The sequence below is a fragment of the Limulus polyphemus genome, unplaced genomic scaffold, assembly GCF_000517525.1.
Source record: "Limulus polyphemus unplaced genomic scaffold, Limulus_polyphemus-2.1.2 Scaffold591, whole genome shotgun sequence".
Taxonomy (NCBI): Eukaryota; Metazoa; Arthropoda; class Merostomata; order Xiphosura; family Limulidae; genus Limulus; species Limulus polyphemus.
This window is the reverse complement of record NW_013666201.1, coordinates 260049-278519: the sequence shown is the minus strand read 5'-3', so window position 1 is coordinate 278519 and position 18471 is coordinate 260049. Positions and strand designations below refer to the sequence as shown.

At 34.2% G+C, this 18471-nt stretch overlaps 1 protein-coding gene across 2 annotated transcripts in view; it reads left to right on the top strand.

Annotated features, from left to right (window-relative positions):
* LOC106459312 (T-box transcription factor TBX3-like) overlaps positions 1-18195 on the top strand; it is a 77819-nt gene extending 59624 nt beyond the window's left edge. The window contains exons 4-6 of one of the 2 annotated variants that reach the window (XM_022385771.1): positions 7965-8041; positions 12001-12200; positions 14243-18195. In XM_022385771.1, coding sequence (XP_022241479.1) covers positions 7965-8041; positions 12001-12200; positions 14243-14994 — 1029 coding nt within the window. In that variant the 3' untranslated portion in view covers positions 14995-18195. Of the gene's footprint in view, positions 1-7964; positions 8042-11976; positions 12201-14242 lie in introns of both variants that reach the window. The other variant, XM_013918923.2, reaches the window with a different exon arrangement.
* Positions 18196-18471: the final 276 nt, after the last annotated feature.

Below are 18471 nucleotides of genomic sequence, written 5' to 3'. Positions count from 1 at the left end.
TAACATAGTTCTAAATATATTATTGAATAGGCAATAGATCATAACATAGTCAAATATTATTTATGAATGGCCAATGATCATAACATGTCAAATATTATTTATGAATGGCCAATGATCATAACATGTCAAATATTATTTATGAATGGCCAATGATCATAACGTGTCAAATATTATTTATGAATGGCCAATAATCATAGCATCTCAAATATTTTTTTATAAACGGCTATTAATCATACCATGTCAAATATTTTTTCATAAACGGCTAATAATCATACCATGTCAAATGTTCTCCTAATAAAACGCCTAAAAACATTATATTATGAGTCTGGCTCTGTCTATTATTTAAATGAGTTTTATAGTGTTTTATATTGGTTTACAATTTATCAAAACCATAATTACTCTGGCGTAGAGAACAAAATGAATCAACAGTTTTCTGTATATATTTATAACCTATTAGCACGAAAGCAGGAACTGATTTTTACTTAATTGGATGTTAACATTATTTATTAAATAAACAATATTTTAAGGCATCTTAATATTGGTTTGTTAGAAACAATAAAAGAAAAGGTTTATGATATGCCTGAGATGTCTAGTGTTACATAATATGGGCATTAAGTCTTAATCTCTGAAAGAAGAAAATGGATGATCTGCACATGCGTGGAACTGAAATATAAATATATGGTAGATTGATTTGTTTAACCTTCGATTTCAACGTTTTAAGATTAAGGTTCTAGTTTAGACTTTTTTTTATTGTGAGCAGAACTGAGATTACAACAACTCAGACAAGCTCATACTGAAGCCTATGAGTATCCAATCAATTCCTAAATACATCCGTTCTGTAGAAGCTATCTATTTGTGTAAATAAAGAATGGATTCACAAAAATACACACAAGTATTAAAATGTTCATATAAATCACAACCTGAGTAATGATCTTTAAAAGTGGCATAATATTAAAGATTCTTGCTTGACAGTCATGTTTATGGCAGCTATACTCTGCCAATACAAATAATTAATGATTTATACAATTATTGGAGAAGTCTAGTATAAACGTTTTTAATTAAATCTTCTTTTTTTTTTGGAAATGTGAATATTCCTGTTTTGAATAAGAACTACATTTTGAAATCCAACACATTTCATTCCTGATAACAGAAACTGATTTTAATGATCTGTTACTGGATTTATTTCAAACACGTCACTTCCTGTTGCTGGATTTACTTGAAGTAGTCACTTTTTTTACTTGTTACGAACAAATCCCGAAATTCAATTGAGTATAATTTTTGACTAAACTTTGGCAACAACGTATTCGTGGTATTTATAACGTTTGGATTCAAACGTTTCCAGTAACATATTCGTTTCATATTTCTTTGCTTATTTGTTCAAGAGCCCGCCAAAAATATTTATTAATTCGAACAAAGAAAGTAACACTAAATGTACACTAGATATACGTCACCAATCAAGTACTTCTTGGGTTATACATGATCTACCGAAGTTTGAAACTTTTTTATGTATTATTAATACCAATTCTTGGTTATATCCGTTGAACGATATATCAAACCTAACCTACACCACGTATAACCAAGGCTTAATCGTTGCACGAATTTATAACTTTTTTATGATATATTATCTATTGTATATTAGATTCCTTGTCCGGGATTGAGCAGTATTTATTTTTTAGCTAAATAATGTTAAGTAAAACATATAATAAAATTTAGTATACTCCGTATTTACATATACACATACAAAGTTAAAAATGGTGCTGGAGAGACTAGGATCTTACTGCTAAAGTTAACTTTGTTTTATAAGGACAACTATTGACCCAGTATGGTTCTATAAACAAAAGCAGTTTACATAATCCCCTATTTACTGATGGAGACATAGAAGTTATTGTGGTAAAGCATGTTCCCTAGTGTATATCGATTATCACTAAAGGAACTTTAAACGTTATCACAGCCCAGTGTCAAAGAAAACCTTTTTGCTTGTTGTCTCGAGAGGTAGAAAAACATATTCAAGTGGTAATTTTTTACAACCGAGTGTTTTTCATCTCTTCTAACGAGGGTTTAGTGCTTATTATATACTTTTTTTTGTGTTGTTATTGTCGAAATACTTTCCTCGGCATTACGGCGTCAAATGCACATTTCAATATATCAGGATTCTATCGAAAGAACAATATTAACTCTGCATTTGTTTTCCCATGTTTGCACAGTTTTGTATATATTTTCTTTAATGCATTGGGATCTGGGGCGCGGGTTAGCTAGGTGGTAGAGCTCTGGATTTCGGAGCTGGCGAGTCAGGTTATAATCCGTGCGATACCACAAAGTATTTTCCGCACTTTAAGCTGTGGGTATGTTATGAGAGTGACAGTCAATCCTTTAGCGTGGCTGGTGGGTGGCAAAATTTTACTGGCTGGCTGTCTTCCCACTGGTTAATAATTTAAAATTAAGGAAGGTGGCAGATGTACTTAGTAGCTTTACCATAAAGGCATACATTAGAGTCTTTTTATTTACCACGATACGTAAAAAAAGAATTCTTAATTGATACCGTAAGTTGTTACTGTAGCACATATCCTCGACAAATGAAGCTAAAATGTAGGGCTCATCCATTGTATAACTTTGTGCTAAAAACAAAACAAACAAACCCTGGTCAAAATATTCTATTGTAGTGTCTTCTGTTATGGTGAGAAATATGACGAAAACTATTCAAGCGCTGTGAAAAAGCTTGTTATTTAGATATAGAGAACTGCCGGTGTCAAAAAATATCGTTCCGAGAAGCCCTTAAGGTATCTAGAACTATAAGCACGAGGTTGTTGCACAAAAAATTGGTTAGTATATACGCAGACGATAATCGTTTCTCAGTGTAATAACTTCGTAATGAAGCAAACAAAATATCATTTATTTTTCAAATGTATGTGTATATATATATATATAAAGAAAGAAATTCGGTAAAACGTAGCTTGAGTTTTCCAGTTTCGAAGGTATCACCAAATATTAAAGCGCGGGAAAGACAGAAAATTCTTCAGTTGTTCGCTGTGTTTTCCAAAGACTTGCAATGGTGTATTTGTAGATAACGTCATTGTTATAACAAGTTGATTTGTAAGACATGATTTATGAACATTGCAACGGTAAAATTAAAGTTATACAGTTTGGCTATTTGTAATCTACCATATAAAGTTTTCTACATTGGTGACAGAGATTCACTTCCACGAGATGCACCCAAATTTAATGGGCTGAAATCTGTATGAATGTGAACAGGCTTAAACTTCCTTCACTAACCTGTCCCCCACCCCAGTGGCTCAACGGCATATCTGAAGACTAAAAACCAGGTTTCGATGTCCATGATGGGCACAGCACAGATAGCCCATTTTGTAGCTTTGTGCTTAACTAAAAACAAAAACACACTAAATTGCAGCTAAGCTTATATAGATCCAGAGTAAACCTATTAAGTTTAATACGGCTATATAAAAATTCACACTAAATTGCAGCTAAGCTTATATAGATCCAGAGTAAACCTATTAAGTTTAATACGGCTATATAAAAATTCACAAAGAATAGTGAGTGCTCCCTATGATGGCACCAAAAAAAAACAAAAAAAACTTCAGTATTAAAAGCAGCTATGTAACTTTAACATCATTCCAATGTTTCCACAAATACCAACTTCTGACATAATGATATAAAAACTAAATTTAAACCATAAAAATATATATTAATTTAACAAAGCTTAAAACCTTGTATGATGTTGTAAGAATCAACTGTTTTGAATATATAGTTAAATGCTTATATATGTATATGCAAATATATATTTAAATTTTCGTTATATATTTATTTTCGTTTATTTATTTTGAAGCATTTTCAGTGGCTTTAAATATATATACTGTGTTATCCTATAAACGTATGATTTGACAAACTTATAGCGAAAATACTACAATAGAAGTATATATGTGTTTGAGCTATACCTGTGAAGTCATGATGCCTTTTGAGTCAGCATCTACAGGTAATGACGTTTTCTGCTTATGATTCATATAAGTGTGCATGTGTATTTATCAGTTGCGAGAAATGATCAAGATATAAAAAACGTTTGAAGCTCGAGTGTTCTATTTTGTGAGTGTGTTTGAAATATTAACCCCCAATTTTGGTTTGAAAGAACTCTTACAAGGGAATTCCCAAAGTGCAAACCCTGAAATGCAAAGTTATCTAGATAATTTTTCAACAGAGCTAAAGATACATGTAACTTTGAATCAAATTTATTCTTCGTGTATTATTTACCATCAAAATATGTCAGGCTCTAAGGATTCATTTGGTATCGGCTTTAGAAGTTGCCTTTAGTCACGTACTCTTACATGCGTTTGGTATACATACCATGTTGAATAATCATCGTATCCGTGAAGTCTGATCGACGTGTAATAGATGTGAGCTAAACATCATAGAATAACGATGAACCTCTTCATTATGGTTTGCCAGTTACTAACAGGATTGCGTTGAGTGTTGCTATAATGTAAAGAAAAAATATATAGTTTTTAAAACAATCACCTGGATGAGGGTTTGTCTTCTTGTTCTTTATGAACAGTCGCTAGAATTTTAAAGTAGTTGCTGGATCACCTCGTTCTGTCAAAGTAACTTTATTAAGTCAATTAGTTAAAAAGTGTTTTGTCAGTCATTCAAAGCGTATTACATGCTCGTCCATGCTCTAAGCCTACGTAATTCATATCTGTATTGTTGATGTTTTGCTGACTATCATAACGTATACTCGGGAAACCTAAGAACGTAAGATCTTACACGTTTGATACTTGCAGAAAAATGAAGAGAAAACCAACTGTTACGCTAGGAGGCCCTATTTTGAAGATTATCAAACGCAAGTAATTGTATGTCTTGTTACTTTGGGAACAAAATGTATGGTTGGGGTGGGATTTTAACATTAATTTCTTGTTGTTAAAGGGATGAGAACTGAAGCCTTTTAGGGTGTAAAGTAAGCAAAACATATGCAAGAAAGCTGTATGAACTGAGGTGAATGTGCCTCGTGTTAGATATTGCCTCGTATTGCCACTTCATGCAACCTCAAAGTTTCACTTCTTTAAGCAGAAATTTACGTAAAGGATTTTAATGATATTGTTTTCTTAATTTCTCGCAAACTACAACTCAGGCAGAAATAAAGTAACTGCAGATTTGGTTATTGATTATAAGTGATTAAGTAGTATACGAAATAGATTTAAACTTGTGAATAACCACCTAAATACTCCAAAGATAACAAAGAATAATCTGAAGATCTTTATAAGTCTTATATAGTTCATTTCTGCCAAATTATCTGATGCTTCTATATTATTTTTAATTTGAGGTTCACTCCCGATTATTTTAATAGTATTTCATCTCATAATTTCCTGTCCGAGTTTTTTTCCGTATTTTTCTCTTTCTGTTTCGTTAGACCTTTATGACTTACATTACGCTGTTTGCTCTTTCTACTCTTATCTTTAAGTAAAATATATTCCTTCTTTGTATACTTTCGTTTTCTTCCTGTCTTTCGTTCTTTTCACGACATTTTTCGTTTTCATTCTACATATTTGCTTAGAATTTTTTCATCTTTTCTTTCTCTACACTTTTCATATCTCATGCAAAGATCTACAAGATGAAGCAGCACGCTCATACGCTTGCGTTAGCAAACAAAAGAGTGAACTTTACAAAGACAACTAATTAGCCTTACTAATGATGTGCTACAAACATTCGTTTTACTAACCCCTGGAGTGCCAGGTTAGGAATGCGTGATCCCTTTCTTACCACACTAATAGAACAACAGTCACCACAACAGCTAGATAAACGCCACATATGTAGACAGTGTCCCATCCTGTCTCTGTCTTCACGGCTCGTTAACAACGCAGGAAAGAAGATCCGACTTGTCCTGTCGCGCCAACTTGTCCAGTGGCTACAGCAAAGGTTTTGAGGGAATGAAATGCATCAGAAACTGCAAAGAGAGTTCATAGCAGATGAGGATATGATCATCATCGAATTACACGTCTCTTTGTTTCTTGTTTTGTTTTAGTGTACAATGAAACATAATTTCTCGAAACCACTTAGTATCTTCCATATGAGGTTTCAGTATAGCAATTCCTTCCATGATGTTTGATATACATTAATAATTTTCTATTGTTTGTATATCATTTTCTAGTGTCATTTTTGGTTTACTTTTACAAATTACTCCTATTGTTCAATAGGAGAGGTACATAAGACAGACCACCAGTAAGTGAGAGTCAGATATTAGTAAACTAAGTGTCTGAACATATAACTCAAACTCGAGAGTAAGAAGTGTTTCTTACTAAAACGAGCCATCTATTATTTGCCACAGTGCCAGATTCATAGCGTCCATGAGACTTTACAAATGAAACGAAAGGGACGCTTTTGCCGTTATCTTTGGTGTGGCTACTAGGCGTGCTGGCGGACACGGGTGGTCGCCGCTCCACACATCTCAGCAGCCCGACGCCAACGTTTCTCACACTTGGGTGCTCCCAAAAGTTCCGACGAGGGTGTCCCGCTCTACGCATCATAGCTCGCGCCAAAGAACTCCTTGTGGAATTTTATTCCGATTATGTGCTAGAAAGAGAAGCCCCCCCCCCCTCGCAGAAAGGACCCTGTCCAAACTAGGGTAACGAGATACATTTTACGGATAATTCTGCTCTTTGTTAGAAGTGTGTACACAAATGAAAACTTCTCACTGCTTTCTCATCTTTCATGTCTTTTCCCTCTGCTTAGTTTTTTCTCTATCCATCGCTGTTAAATATCATGCATACTTCCTCGCATATACTTCGTAGTATCCTATGATCATTTCAGTTATTATTTTTCTCTGGTTTTCCATCGTCTTCTTTACTTTGTTGCTATGTTTTTTCCTGCTTACAGACCCATCGCTTACATCTCTCTGATGCTTCGTTTAATAACTAACGTTTGTCATTACTGGAGAGAAAACAATATACGCACAAAGTATTTATTTTAAGTTGACTGTTACTATCATTACCTACACATATTCAAGTACTTGCTGCCTTTATCCGCCTGCGTTTTATAAATCCCCTTATTCACATCAATATCTATCAACTTGAATATGACGCAGTTTTCTCCCTATTCAGACTACCGAAATGGCATTTCAATTTCATCTGCCTTCAGTATGAGTTGTTGTTTTCTTATGCGGTGTTTTCCTAAAGCATATGTCATTGTTCTACTTTTTCCCTATTGTTCCCAATATTTTTAGAAATGGTGGTGTAACGGGTCCTATTCTTTTTAAATGCTTCAATTCCATTCCCTGTGAACATTTTCTCTCCTCTAAATGAGGTTTTGCATGTTTAATGACATCGTTTTTTTTTCTAATACAGACTTTCTTGTCATACAAACTTTTCTTAGCTAAAAGAAATGGTGCATATACAGTTAGAAACGTTAATAAAGATCTAAACGCGTTTAAAACTCAAGTACTTGCAGAAATGTCGTAAATATAAGAAGAAGAACCAAACATATATTCGTACATAACACAGTTCTCTATCCAACCCCAATGTCAACTTAAGCCCTAGTTCATTTTGCTAGAGGATTTTCGCATTTTTATCTTTTAAGAAATGAGATAACTGTGATTTGAAGAAAGTGGAGATTTATATACTAGCGATAGTGTTTTACCTGACAATAAAATACACCCAACACTGTATGTTGCTGACAAGTTACCTAACCCTGACCAAAGTTTGGATTAAATCGGGTCAGTCGTTATCAACTTTATATCGTGACAGACAGACAGATAAGCACATGTACACACATAATCGCTAAAACGAATAAAAGGAATAAAGATTTAGAGCTTCGTTTCTGGCTTAAGCCGATTCATTTAGAAACGAAATAAGCTGAAAGATGTGTTTTGTGTTTTCAATTATGCGTGATTTTTTATGGATGTTTATAAAAAATTTAGACCACTTAGATTATACTGTTTTCTGAATTTTTTTCTTATCATTATACAGATAACTCAACTGAAGATTGACAACAATCCTTTTGCTAAGGGATTTCGGGATACTGGAGCGGGAAAACGAGAAAAAAAGTAAGAAAATATTTTGGATATGTAAACAAAGTTATAAATCCATCTGCATGGTGACTAGTAAACACACTAATATTTGTATTAAATAAAGGTTCAAGTGATCTCATTCTTCAGCGAAATTTGTTTTGCATTATTAGTACAATAATTGATACAAATTACAACTTTTGATATTAGAAATCATATAATTGGGATATCAAATGTTTCTATTTATTTCTTATTTAAGTGACTTACAAGATACTTTATAGTTACTCTATATATATGTCTATGTTAGTGTGTGTATGCACGTATGGTTGCATAATGTGGACTGTAATGTTTAGAAGAAACTATTTTTTATTGCTGTTATGGACGGTAGTCTTCGAATACAATTTATATCCCTCAACAATTATCCCTCAATCTAAACAATAACAAAAACGTCCTTTACATTGTACGTGACACATCCTCGTGACGATCAAACGTAGTTCTGTTCTATAAATTAAATAATTTTACACCTGAAATTCATAAAGGGGGAAAAAAAAGTAGACCTACAGGACGTTGAGTTTTTTTGAACAGCAAAGTTGTTACTGTGTTAAATTAAATAAAATGCCAAAATATTTTTTTTTATTTGTGATGAAACAATATCGTATTAAAATTAAGATCTTTTAACTGTCCAATGAACTAATGTATTTTCAATCGTTTGTCACGATACATCCCATTAAAATTAGGTTCTTTTTAACTGTCCAATGAACTAATGTATTTTCAATTGTTTGTCACGATACATCCCATTAAAATTAGGTTCTTTTTAACTGTTCAATGGATAATTTATTACCAATCACTTGACTCTTCCCTAAAACAAAGTGGCCATAAGATTATCTGTTACTACTAATTGTTACCACGCAACAAGAACATATTTAAATCTTAAAAATGTAAAATTTGGTCTGTGTAATCTATTTTACTACAAAAAATACTCCCATATTGAGCATATATACTACGACAGTTTTGGGTGGGTATTTCTGATCATCATTTTGTGGTAATCAACAAATTAAAAATAGTAATAATAATAATAATAATAACATACGATTGATTTGTCCGTTGCTTTGACATAGAAAAGTCACTCGTGGTTAAAGTTTTCAAGCACAATTTCTTTACAATTTAAAAGTATAAACTAGTTTACAAATGAAGAGTTAGTTAGATGTTAAGTTACTGAACATAAAAAAAAGGTTCACATAATAAGCATTTGATTTTATTAAATATATTTATAATATAGTACATTTCTTTACAATAGAAGGTTAGTTTTCAGTAGTTAGATTTTGTTTCCGAGTGACGACATAGAATGTTAGTTTTCAGTAGTTAGATTTTGTTTCCGAGTGACGACATAGAAGGTTAGTTTTCAGTAGTTAGATTTTGTTTCCGAGTGACGACATAGAAGGTTAGTTTTCAGTTGCTAGGTTTTGTTTCCGAGTGATGACATAGAAGGTTAGTTTTCAGTAGTTAGATTTTGTTTCCGAGTGACGACATAGAAGGTTAGTTTTCAGTAGTTAGATTTTGTTTCCGAGTGACGACATAGAAGGTTAGTTTTCAGTTGCTAGGTTTTGTTTCCGAGTGACGACATAGAAGGTTAGTTTCGGTTACTAGGTTTAGTTTCCGAGTGACGACAGAATTATTTTCAGCTACTCAAATGTATCACTTAAATTTAATAGAATGTACATTTTAAGATGTCATATCAAAACCTATCGGTACGTTCGAGGAGATTATTACTTTGCATAGATTTTACATATCCTAACATATTTATTATTTTGTAACATATAATCTAAGTTTTATTTGACTTTTCTGATGCTTAGGATGACTAAAGGATCATTTATAATCGCGTATATTCGTTTTATTATAACTTGGAAATAAATATTTTGTGTTATGACAAGTAATTGGACAAATTGTATTTTAACCAGTTCAATTTAGCAAAAATCCGCTGTGTTTAAAGTTTTAGGAATGAAGAACAATTGCTTTAGGTTTTTTAAAATATTAGAACCGAAAACAGATTGATGTGTAGATACTTCACCCTTATTACTTTTCTGCAGTCACGTTATATTCGCGATCTCACACAGAACCTTTCGTTCACGTGTCCTTGCGTCGCGTGACTTAAGTATTAAGCTTTGTCTATCAGCATATACTACAATTACCGAAATTCATCTTCAAATTCATCAACTTAACAAATCATCCACTATTTCTACCTTTATGGTTCACACGATATCAGCTTTATTTTGGAAGGGTGAAGTTCATATTAAATTCATCTTCAGACTCCTCGAATCCACACATCATCCACTGTTTTTAACTGTGTGGATCACACAGTATTAAGTCTCTTTTGGAAAGATTATTTTTCCTTTGCCTATTTACCAGTTATCCGGCTCAGGACGCAGAAGCTGCTTGACAAAATTTTCTATAATTTAGATATCTGTATTTCTTTATCATAACATTTAGCGTTAAACATTTTAGGGTACGAGAAATCATAAATTTACCTTCGTGTGTAATCCTGCTTTAAAATGAGTACAACATGTTGTAGAAAACTGGAAAGATTTTTTGTTTACGTTTTTATTTAAATATTTCACAGTAACAAGTCTTTTTTTTTTTGTCTCTGAAGTATAATTTTTTTTTCGTCCAAACAAATTTCTTGATTTTTCGCATACCACTCCTCATGGCTCAGCGGCAAGTGTGAAGGTTTATAACGCTAAAAATCAGGTATCGATACCCGTGTTGTGCAGAGCACAGATTGTTCATTGTGTAGTTGTGCGCTTAACAACAAACAGCTCTCATGATTCAATCCTCACAGACTAGGCAACGAAATAGAAGCACTGACTTAACCCATCAATAATATCACCTGCAATAAAGGTCAGCGACCTTTGCTATAACATTCACATTGACACACTCTCAAATAGCCTCGACACTGTTCATATTTAATGTTTCCGTCAAAATAGATCTTAAAATTGCTTCGCTTTTTTATATTTTTCAACAGGCCTGGTGGCTAAAGCACTTCGCTCGGAATTTATAGTTCGCAGGATCGAAACATGGCACCGAACATGTTCGCCTTTTCAGTGTTATAATGTCACGATCAATCCCACTATTGATTAGTAAATGATAGCTAAAGAGCTGGCAGGGAGAGTAGGCGGTCGATTGATTGCCTTCCCTCTAGTGGGTAATTCAAAATTAGTGACGACGTCAGAAAGCCTTATTAGCGCTACCTTAAACAACAAACCTTTTTGAAGGATTAAAGGTCATTTCACACTGCATTATTGCAGATACATTAGGCTTAACGATTATGTTTGTGACAAATACAAATGTACTTCAAAAATGTCTATGGTTATTCAAACTATATGTCGGTTTTAGGGTTTGTACTATTACATTTTTATCTGAGTTATTCAGAATTTTATATAGCACTTATAACCACCCTCCCCCCGATGGCTCAGCAATAAGTCTGAGAGCGTGTAACGCCAAAAATCGGTTTTCGAAACCCCATTGCGCAGCTTTGTACTTAACAATAGACAAACAAAAATCACTTATAAATGTATATTTCTCAGAAATATAAACCTATTACTCCTTCATCATTTAGAATTTTTCATTAGCTGTGTTTTCCGCGTTAAAAATGCAAATGTTTTCGTGTTCTGAAAACCATATAGTTAATGCATCAAGAAATAATTTGAAGAGTTAACCAGTTTATTTATTTATCCATTATCAATAGCTTTGAATTATCCAATGTTATTATCTTGTCGTATTAGCAGGTAGTTTAATTTATTTAGTGGTTTATTTACATATTGTATTATATATATATATACCTGCATACATATATATAGCACAACATTCACCCCGGTGCAGCTAGATCTTTCAAAATTATCTATTGTTTCAACAATTTGTACCTAATGGGGTGGGAATTACCTATAAACAGACGATATGGAAGCATTTATTTATTTCAGTCCCAACTCCTCTCCCCTCTACAGACGTCAAGTGATGATGTTGAACCAACAACAACCTCAGCTTTCTACAGTTGAAAATAATGCCCAGAACAAGGAGAGTCCTGAACCCATTGATGACTCAAGTGATGATGAAGAACGTCTGGACGTAGGGGGCGCTGCAGATTTGAAACCACAGTTGCCGAGTTTTTCTTCACCCGCCATAAGCACTGAAGGCAACAAAGAGGGTTAGTTTGATTTTTTGTTTTAGAGCTCCTGAGGGCTGTTGAAGGCAACAAATAGGGTTAGTTTGATTTTTTTTGTCTTAGAGTTCATGAGTCCTGTTGAAGGCAATAAAGATGGTTAGTTAGATTTTTTTGTTTTAGAGTTAATGAGTTCTGTTGAAGGCAACAAAGAGGGTTAGTAAGATTTTTTTTTGTTTTAGAGTTAATGAGTTCTGTTGAAGGCAATAAAGAGGGTTAGTTAGATTTTATTGTTTTAGAGTTAATGAGTTCTGTTGAAGGCAATAAAGAGGGTTAGTTAGATTTTATTGTTTTAAAGCACCTGAGCGCTGTTGAAGGCAACAAGGAAGGTTAGTTCGATTTTGTGTTTTAGAGCTTCGGAGTTCTGTTGAAGGCAACAAAGAGGATTAGTTTGATTTTTTGTTTTAAAGCACCTGAGTGCTGTTGAAGGCAACAAGGAGGGTTAGTTTGATTTCTTGTTTTAGAGCTCGTGAGTGCTGTTGAAGGCAACAAAGAGGGTTAGTTTGATTTTTTGTTTTAGAGTTAATGAGTTCTGTTGAAGGCAACAAAGAGGGTTATTATTTTTTTGTTTTAGAGCTCGTGAGTGCTGTTGAAGGCAACAAAGAGGGTTAGTTTGATTTTTTTGTTTTAGAGTTAATGAGTTCTGTTGAAGGCAACAAAGAGGATTAGTTTGATTTTTTGTTTTAAAGCACCTGAGTGCTGTTGAAGGCAACAAAAGGATTAGTTTTAGAGCTTCTGAGTGCTGTTAAAGGCAACAAATAGGGTTAGTTTGATTTTGTTGTTTTAGAGCTTCTGGGTGCTGTTAAAGGCAACAAAGAGGGTTAGTTTGACTTTTTGTTTTAGAGCTCCTGAGTGCTGTTGAAGACAACAAGGAGGGTTAGTTTGATTTTGTGTTTTAGAGCTCGTGAGTGCTGTTAAAGGCAACAAATAGGATTAGTTTTGATTTTTTGTGTTAGAGCTCCTGAGTTCTGTTGAAGGTAACAAAGAGGATTAGTTTGATTTTTTTGTTTTAGAGGTCATAGGTGCTGTTGAAGCCAATGTAAAATACGAGAAAAAAAGTTCTGTCCAGCCGTGATAGTTTAACGTGCTTTTTGACCTCATTATTTATTTCTTTATTACTATGTTTTGTATGAAATCCGAAAAGGAAACCTGTATTAACTTTAATTATTCAGGTGTACTAATAAAACTACTGAAATCTTCTGAACAATACTTTGAGGAATTTCAAGCTCGAAAATAATTATTGTTTTTTTTTTATATTTTATACTTCTTTGGATTTGAATGCTCCTAACAACAAAATTTATTGTTAAATTTGTATTAACTTTAATTATTCAGGTGTACTAATAAAACTACTGAAATCTTCTGAACAATACTTTGAGGAATTTCAAACTCGAAAAGAATTATTTTTTTTTTATATTTTATACTTCTTTGGATTTGAATGCTCCTAACAACAAAATTTATTGTTAAATTTGTATTACCTTTTCTAACTTGTTAGTTTTTGTCATACAATTGTTTAGTTCCTTTCAAATTTCCTTATTAACTTTTGGTTTTACTGTCAGTAGTGGAAAATATATATGTATATACGTTTTCAACAAAGTAATAAGTTTATCTGATTTAATGGAAAGGTTCCGACGAATGTAAAAAAATAAATAAAAAATAATCGCAATTCGCGAGTATTCTTGAAAGTATACATAAATCTTATGGTATGAGCCAGAAAATAAATAATTCTATGAAAATAGAATAAGATAGGTTACTTAAAATAAATTGGTAAAATAAAATAGTTTTGAAATATGTTTTTAAACCTTTTGAAATTTTAGTGTAAGAGAATAGAACTGGTAATTATGTTCGTATCTTACTCGTCACTAAACAATTCCATCTAGTAGGTGAATCATTTATAGGCTAACAGAAGAACTCCAATAGTATAAGTGAGTCAGATATATAGAAGATGATAAGTATCAGGTAACTATTTGACTGACCCCTGAAATCTTTGTATTTGGAATTTACCAGTAAATGTTGGTGTTTCGGTACAGATTGCTGTCCAGATATTGATGTTAACAAAGAAGACCATGCCAGTTCAGCTGTTGAAACTAGGCGACCGTCATCTACTCCTAAGCCCGAAGACCATCAACATAGCGACAGTAGATACCCCCCGAGCATATCCTCATCACCAGCCAAGTCCTTGGGCCTTGGACATCATTTACAGCCCAAGTCTAGCGAAGAAGCTAACCCCCTTCTTCATAGCCCTCAAATTGTCACTCAAACAGGACCAAACATGACTATGGGTCCGGGCTTGCCCCATCCACACCTTTTGCCCTACCTGTACTCACCTACTCTCCATCCCCAGCTATTCTTTCCGCCCAACTCTACTACAGCTGCGCAGCTCTATCCACTGCTAGTCAATAGTTATCAAGGACTAGCGGAACTCAACTCCCGCCTCCGACAGCAGCATCGATTCTCCCCTTATCCGATTCCTTTTTCCACCCACACCAGCACATCACCTCTCGGTGTCCCTTCTTTGACAGAAACCAGTCCTCCCCATCACAGGTCACTCCTGCATCTAAAATCGAAAACCACCACGACCACAACCTCTTCGCCACCTACATCACAAAGTTCGCCAACCTTGCTACAGGATACGTCTACTCATTCCAACTCTGATGGAAGCGGCACTGCTGCTGTCTCGTGCGAACTGAAAAACATTGAAAACATGGTTAACGGCTTAGAGCGTCGACAAGATCAGTTGGCAGTGGAAACTTTGACAAAACTGCCGGACAAACGGCACTAATCGTATAACAAAGGTTAAAGGTTATTGCCCAACGGCCAGACCTGTTTAGTATACCATTCTCTAGTATACGATTCTAATTCAGACCAACCCTGATTTGGATTTTGTATGATCGTTTTCCTTAAAAATTGTCCAGCTCTTCACAGATTAGGCTAGCTGTCAAAAGGTTTAAATGTTTGTTGTGCTCGTCTACATGTAATTCAAACAATGGATCTGCGAAGAAATGCTCGCTTGGAATCTAAATTTCAAGTGTGGTGCAGCGAAGACATTGCAGTTCCATAAGTAGCTCAAACCAAAGAGTACATCAAAAGGTTTAAATGTTTGTTGTGCTCGTCTACATGTAATTCAAACAATGGATCTGCGAAGAAATGCTCGCTTGGAATCTAAATTTCAAGTGTGATGCAGCGAAGACATTGCAGTTCCATAAGTAGCTCAAACCAAAGAGTACAGACAAGAAAAAAACGATCTTGATGTATATCAGAAAATGACAATTAATTAGCTGTCTAGTGTGGTGCTTATGAGTGAGCAGGGCGTTTTCTTTATGGGGAAAACCCCGCTATTATGTGGTAGTTATTTAACCAGTTGCAACTCTTCCCAAGGCAGCTGAACACACTGGAAAGAACAGAAGTAGTCTGTTAACCGAAATGGTCATCCTGATTTCCACACAACATTTTCTCTCTCTCTCTGCTTTATTTCTTTTTTGCAATACCACTACTTATTCACATTCTATATTTTGTCCTTCTTTTGTTTTTCACTCGTTGTCTTCTTAACTTTGGCTCACCAAATGAAGTCATAGAGATATATACCAATGACGCGATGTTCGTTGATTGTAAAAAAAAATAACATTGTGGTAATGTCAAGGTGTAAAGTGTGTATCAGTCGCTATGCCTTTTTTTTGTGTGTCTACTTTCGAATTATAAAGGCCTTACGTGAACTCTTCATTTGCTTCGTAGTGAGGATGTGGATATCGTTACATGCTAACTAACTGTTCAGTTGTGTTGTACCTAGAAGGCTAACAATTCCTTCCTCAGCAAATGATTTTAAATATTTACCAACGTGGGTGGGAGTGGGACCAGTCATCTCAACGTGCACATAACTTATCATAAACTTCAGATGCCTTTTTATTTAAAGTGATATCGTAAAATTACAATACGTTTTATGTTTTGTTTTTCTGGAAAAAAAAAATCGAAAGTGAAGCTAGAAATTTATATAAAATTGTCAAAAGCTCTTGCATTTGTAAGACAGCGAGGTAAAAATACAAATTCCATGGTCCTTTTGATTTATGACAAAGAGTGAGTGTCGTAATATAATCGTACACAATCCAGTGAAAATTATTATATCTATAGAACTGTGACAGATAATATATAGTGTTCTCGTCACTGCTATTATGACCTATTCTTAAAAGTAAAAACATCGCGAAGTGTCGTTGTGATCCTTTTGTTATCTTGGTGCTCTAACGGAAAAATTAAGAAATAGTCATACGGTATGATAAATATTGACTTTCCGTAAAGTGCGCGCGGACGTGAAAATCAAGGACAAGAAAGACCTTCGCGTCCTTTGAACACCGCCATCAAGTTGCTGTAACAGAGAATGAAAGTGTCTGTATTTGGAGTGGGACATTACTTCTAGCAGATAAGAACACAACTTCCATCTACTGGTGATGGAAAAAAAGAGCGGTTGGCACGCGCACGTGCTTAATGGCCGCTTCCCTAGCAAATCTGCTATCTCTCCCCAGCTCACCTTTCCGATGTAAGAATTTAATGCTGAAAGGTGAGGAACGTTTTAGTAGGAGGGTGGGTGATACGAGGGGCAGAATGTCAACACGAATTTAGTTGTCTTATCTCCTGCTCCGAGAAACACATTAACGGTGTGATGACAAGAGGACAAGGCATGCATGTCAATAAGGATCTCTGTCTTCTTTAGTCCATTAGCTAACAACCTGTAGAAGGAAAATCGTGGGCTTACCGACGTCTTGTCGTGGATTTACACTAGAAGAAGATCAAAATTTGTGTAATCTGAACACAACTTTCACTGAAGCTTGTCGAATCGTCTATACACTCACTTAGTGTTGACTGGTTTTCCACACTTAAAATAAAAATTAATGTAAAATGGTTGAACTGTCAGTTTGGGAAAACTTCTAATGTTCAAATTGATTCACAAAGTACTTGTTCAATATAAAATTCTTTTTACGAAGTGTTTATGTGTGCGTGTTTCTGTTGTTTTTTTCAAACAAACGTTGTTATATTTCTAAGGCTTCTGTGACTTGTTCTAAAAAAGAGAAACGATAGAGCAGCAGGTTACGAATGCGTTGCGGTTGAAGGCAGTTCTTTTAGTGTCGCCCTCTGTAACTGATAGACAGCACTGTGTCATTGCTATTAACGATAACTACTATATAACCCCGTAAGCCTTTGTTTCAAGTAACACGTGTCACTGTCGAAACTGAATTGAAGTGAAGAAAATATTATTAATGTGTTATAATTAGTGTGGTATTTGTTATGACAACTAATGCAAAAATATTCGAAATGCTATTCACGCTCCAAAACACTACCTTAGCGGAATATTCAAACAAAAGCAAAAATCGTGTTTTGACAATGAATTCTAAGTGACTGGAAATAGATCATAGTGATGCCGCAGTCCATTAAAGTACAAAAATATCAGCATTTTGTTTCAAAAATTACAAGGGGTGTATCTAAATGAGGGGGATTTTCTAAATGTAAGAGTGCATGCACCGACTGGAAAACATGAAGCCAGCACCCATTCTCTATTTTACATCCCCATTTAGGTCAACCATAAAACGTGGCGTCTTGGGCGTTAACATTAAACTATACTATAAAGGAGTCTGATAAGTAGAATTCCATTTCCAACTGTATATCTTGTTTTAACTATCCCACCCTCACAAATTATGTGACCCTAAAAATGCTGTTTATCCGTTAGCAGAATTGGGTGGAAAGAAAAGGTGGTAAAAACTGCAAAACTCTTTACTAGACCGGTCCCAGAAACCAACGAAATGACGTGAACTTTGAAGGTTTACAACACCATTGTAGAAAGACATTCACGTTCAGACAGTGTAGACTTTATTCTGTCTTTTTGTTCTAGGAATAAATGTGTTGTACAGATAAATCCCATCAGCTATTTATTGAGAACATGTAAGTTGTCTAATGTATAATAGTTGTTTGTGTCATGTGTGTTTTTTTTTTTTTGTGCTTCATTAAACAATTGGAATATTCTCAACAAAAACTGTGTCTTTGTATTTGAATTCGTTACAAAGATAACCATACGAAGAAGCATTAATAAAGGGAAATCCATATCAGGGTATATAATAAAGTCCATAAAAAATATCATCTAATTGGCTAATGTTCTGAATATTATTTCAATGCGATGCGCTACTACCAAACTAAACCACATGTTATGGAATACCTACTATAGAAGTATTAATGTTCCCGAAAAATTTCAGACATTTAGCTTACAGTCACAACCATT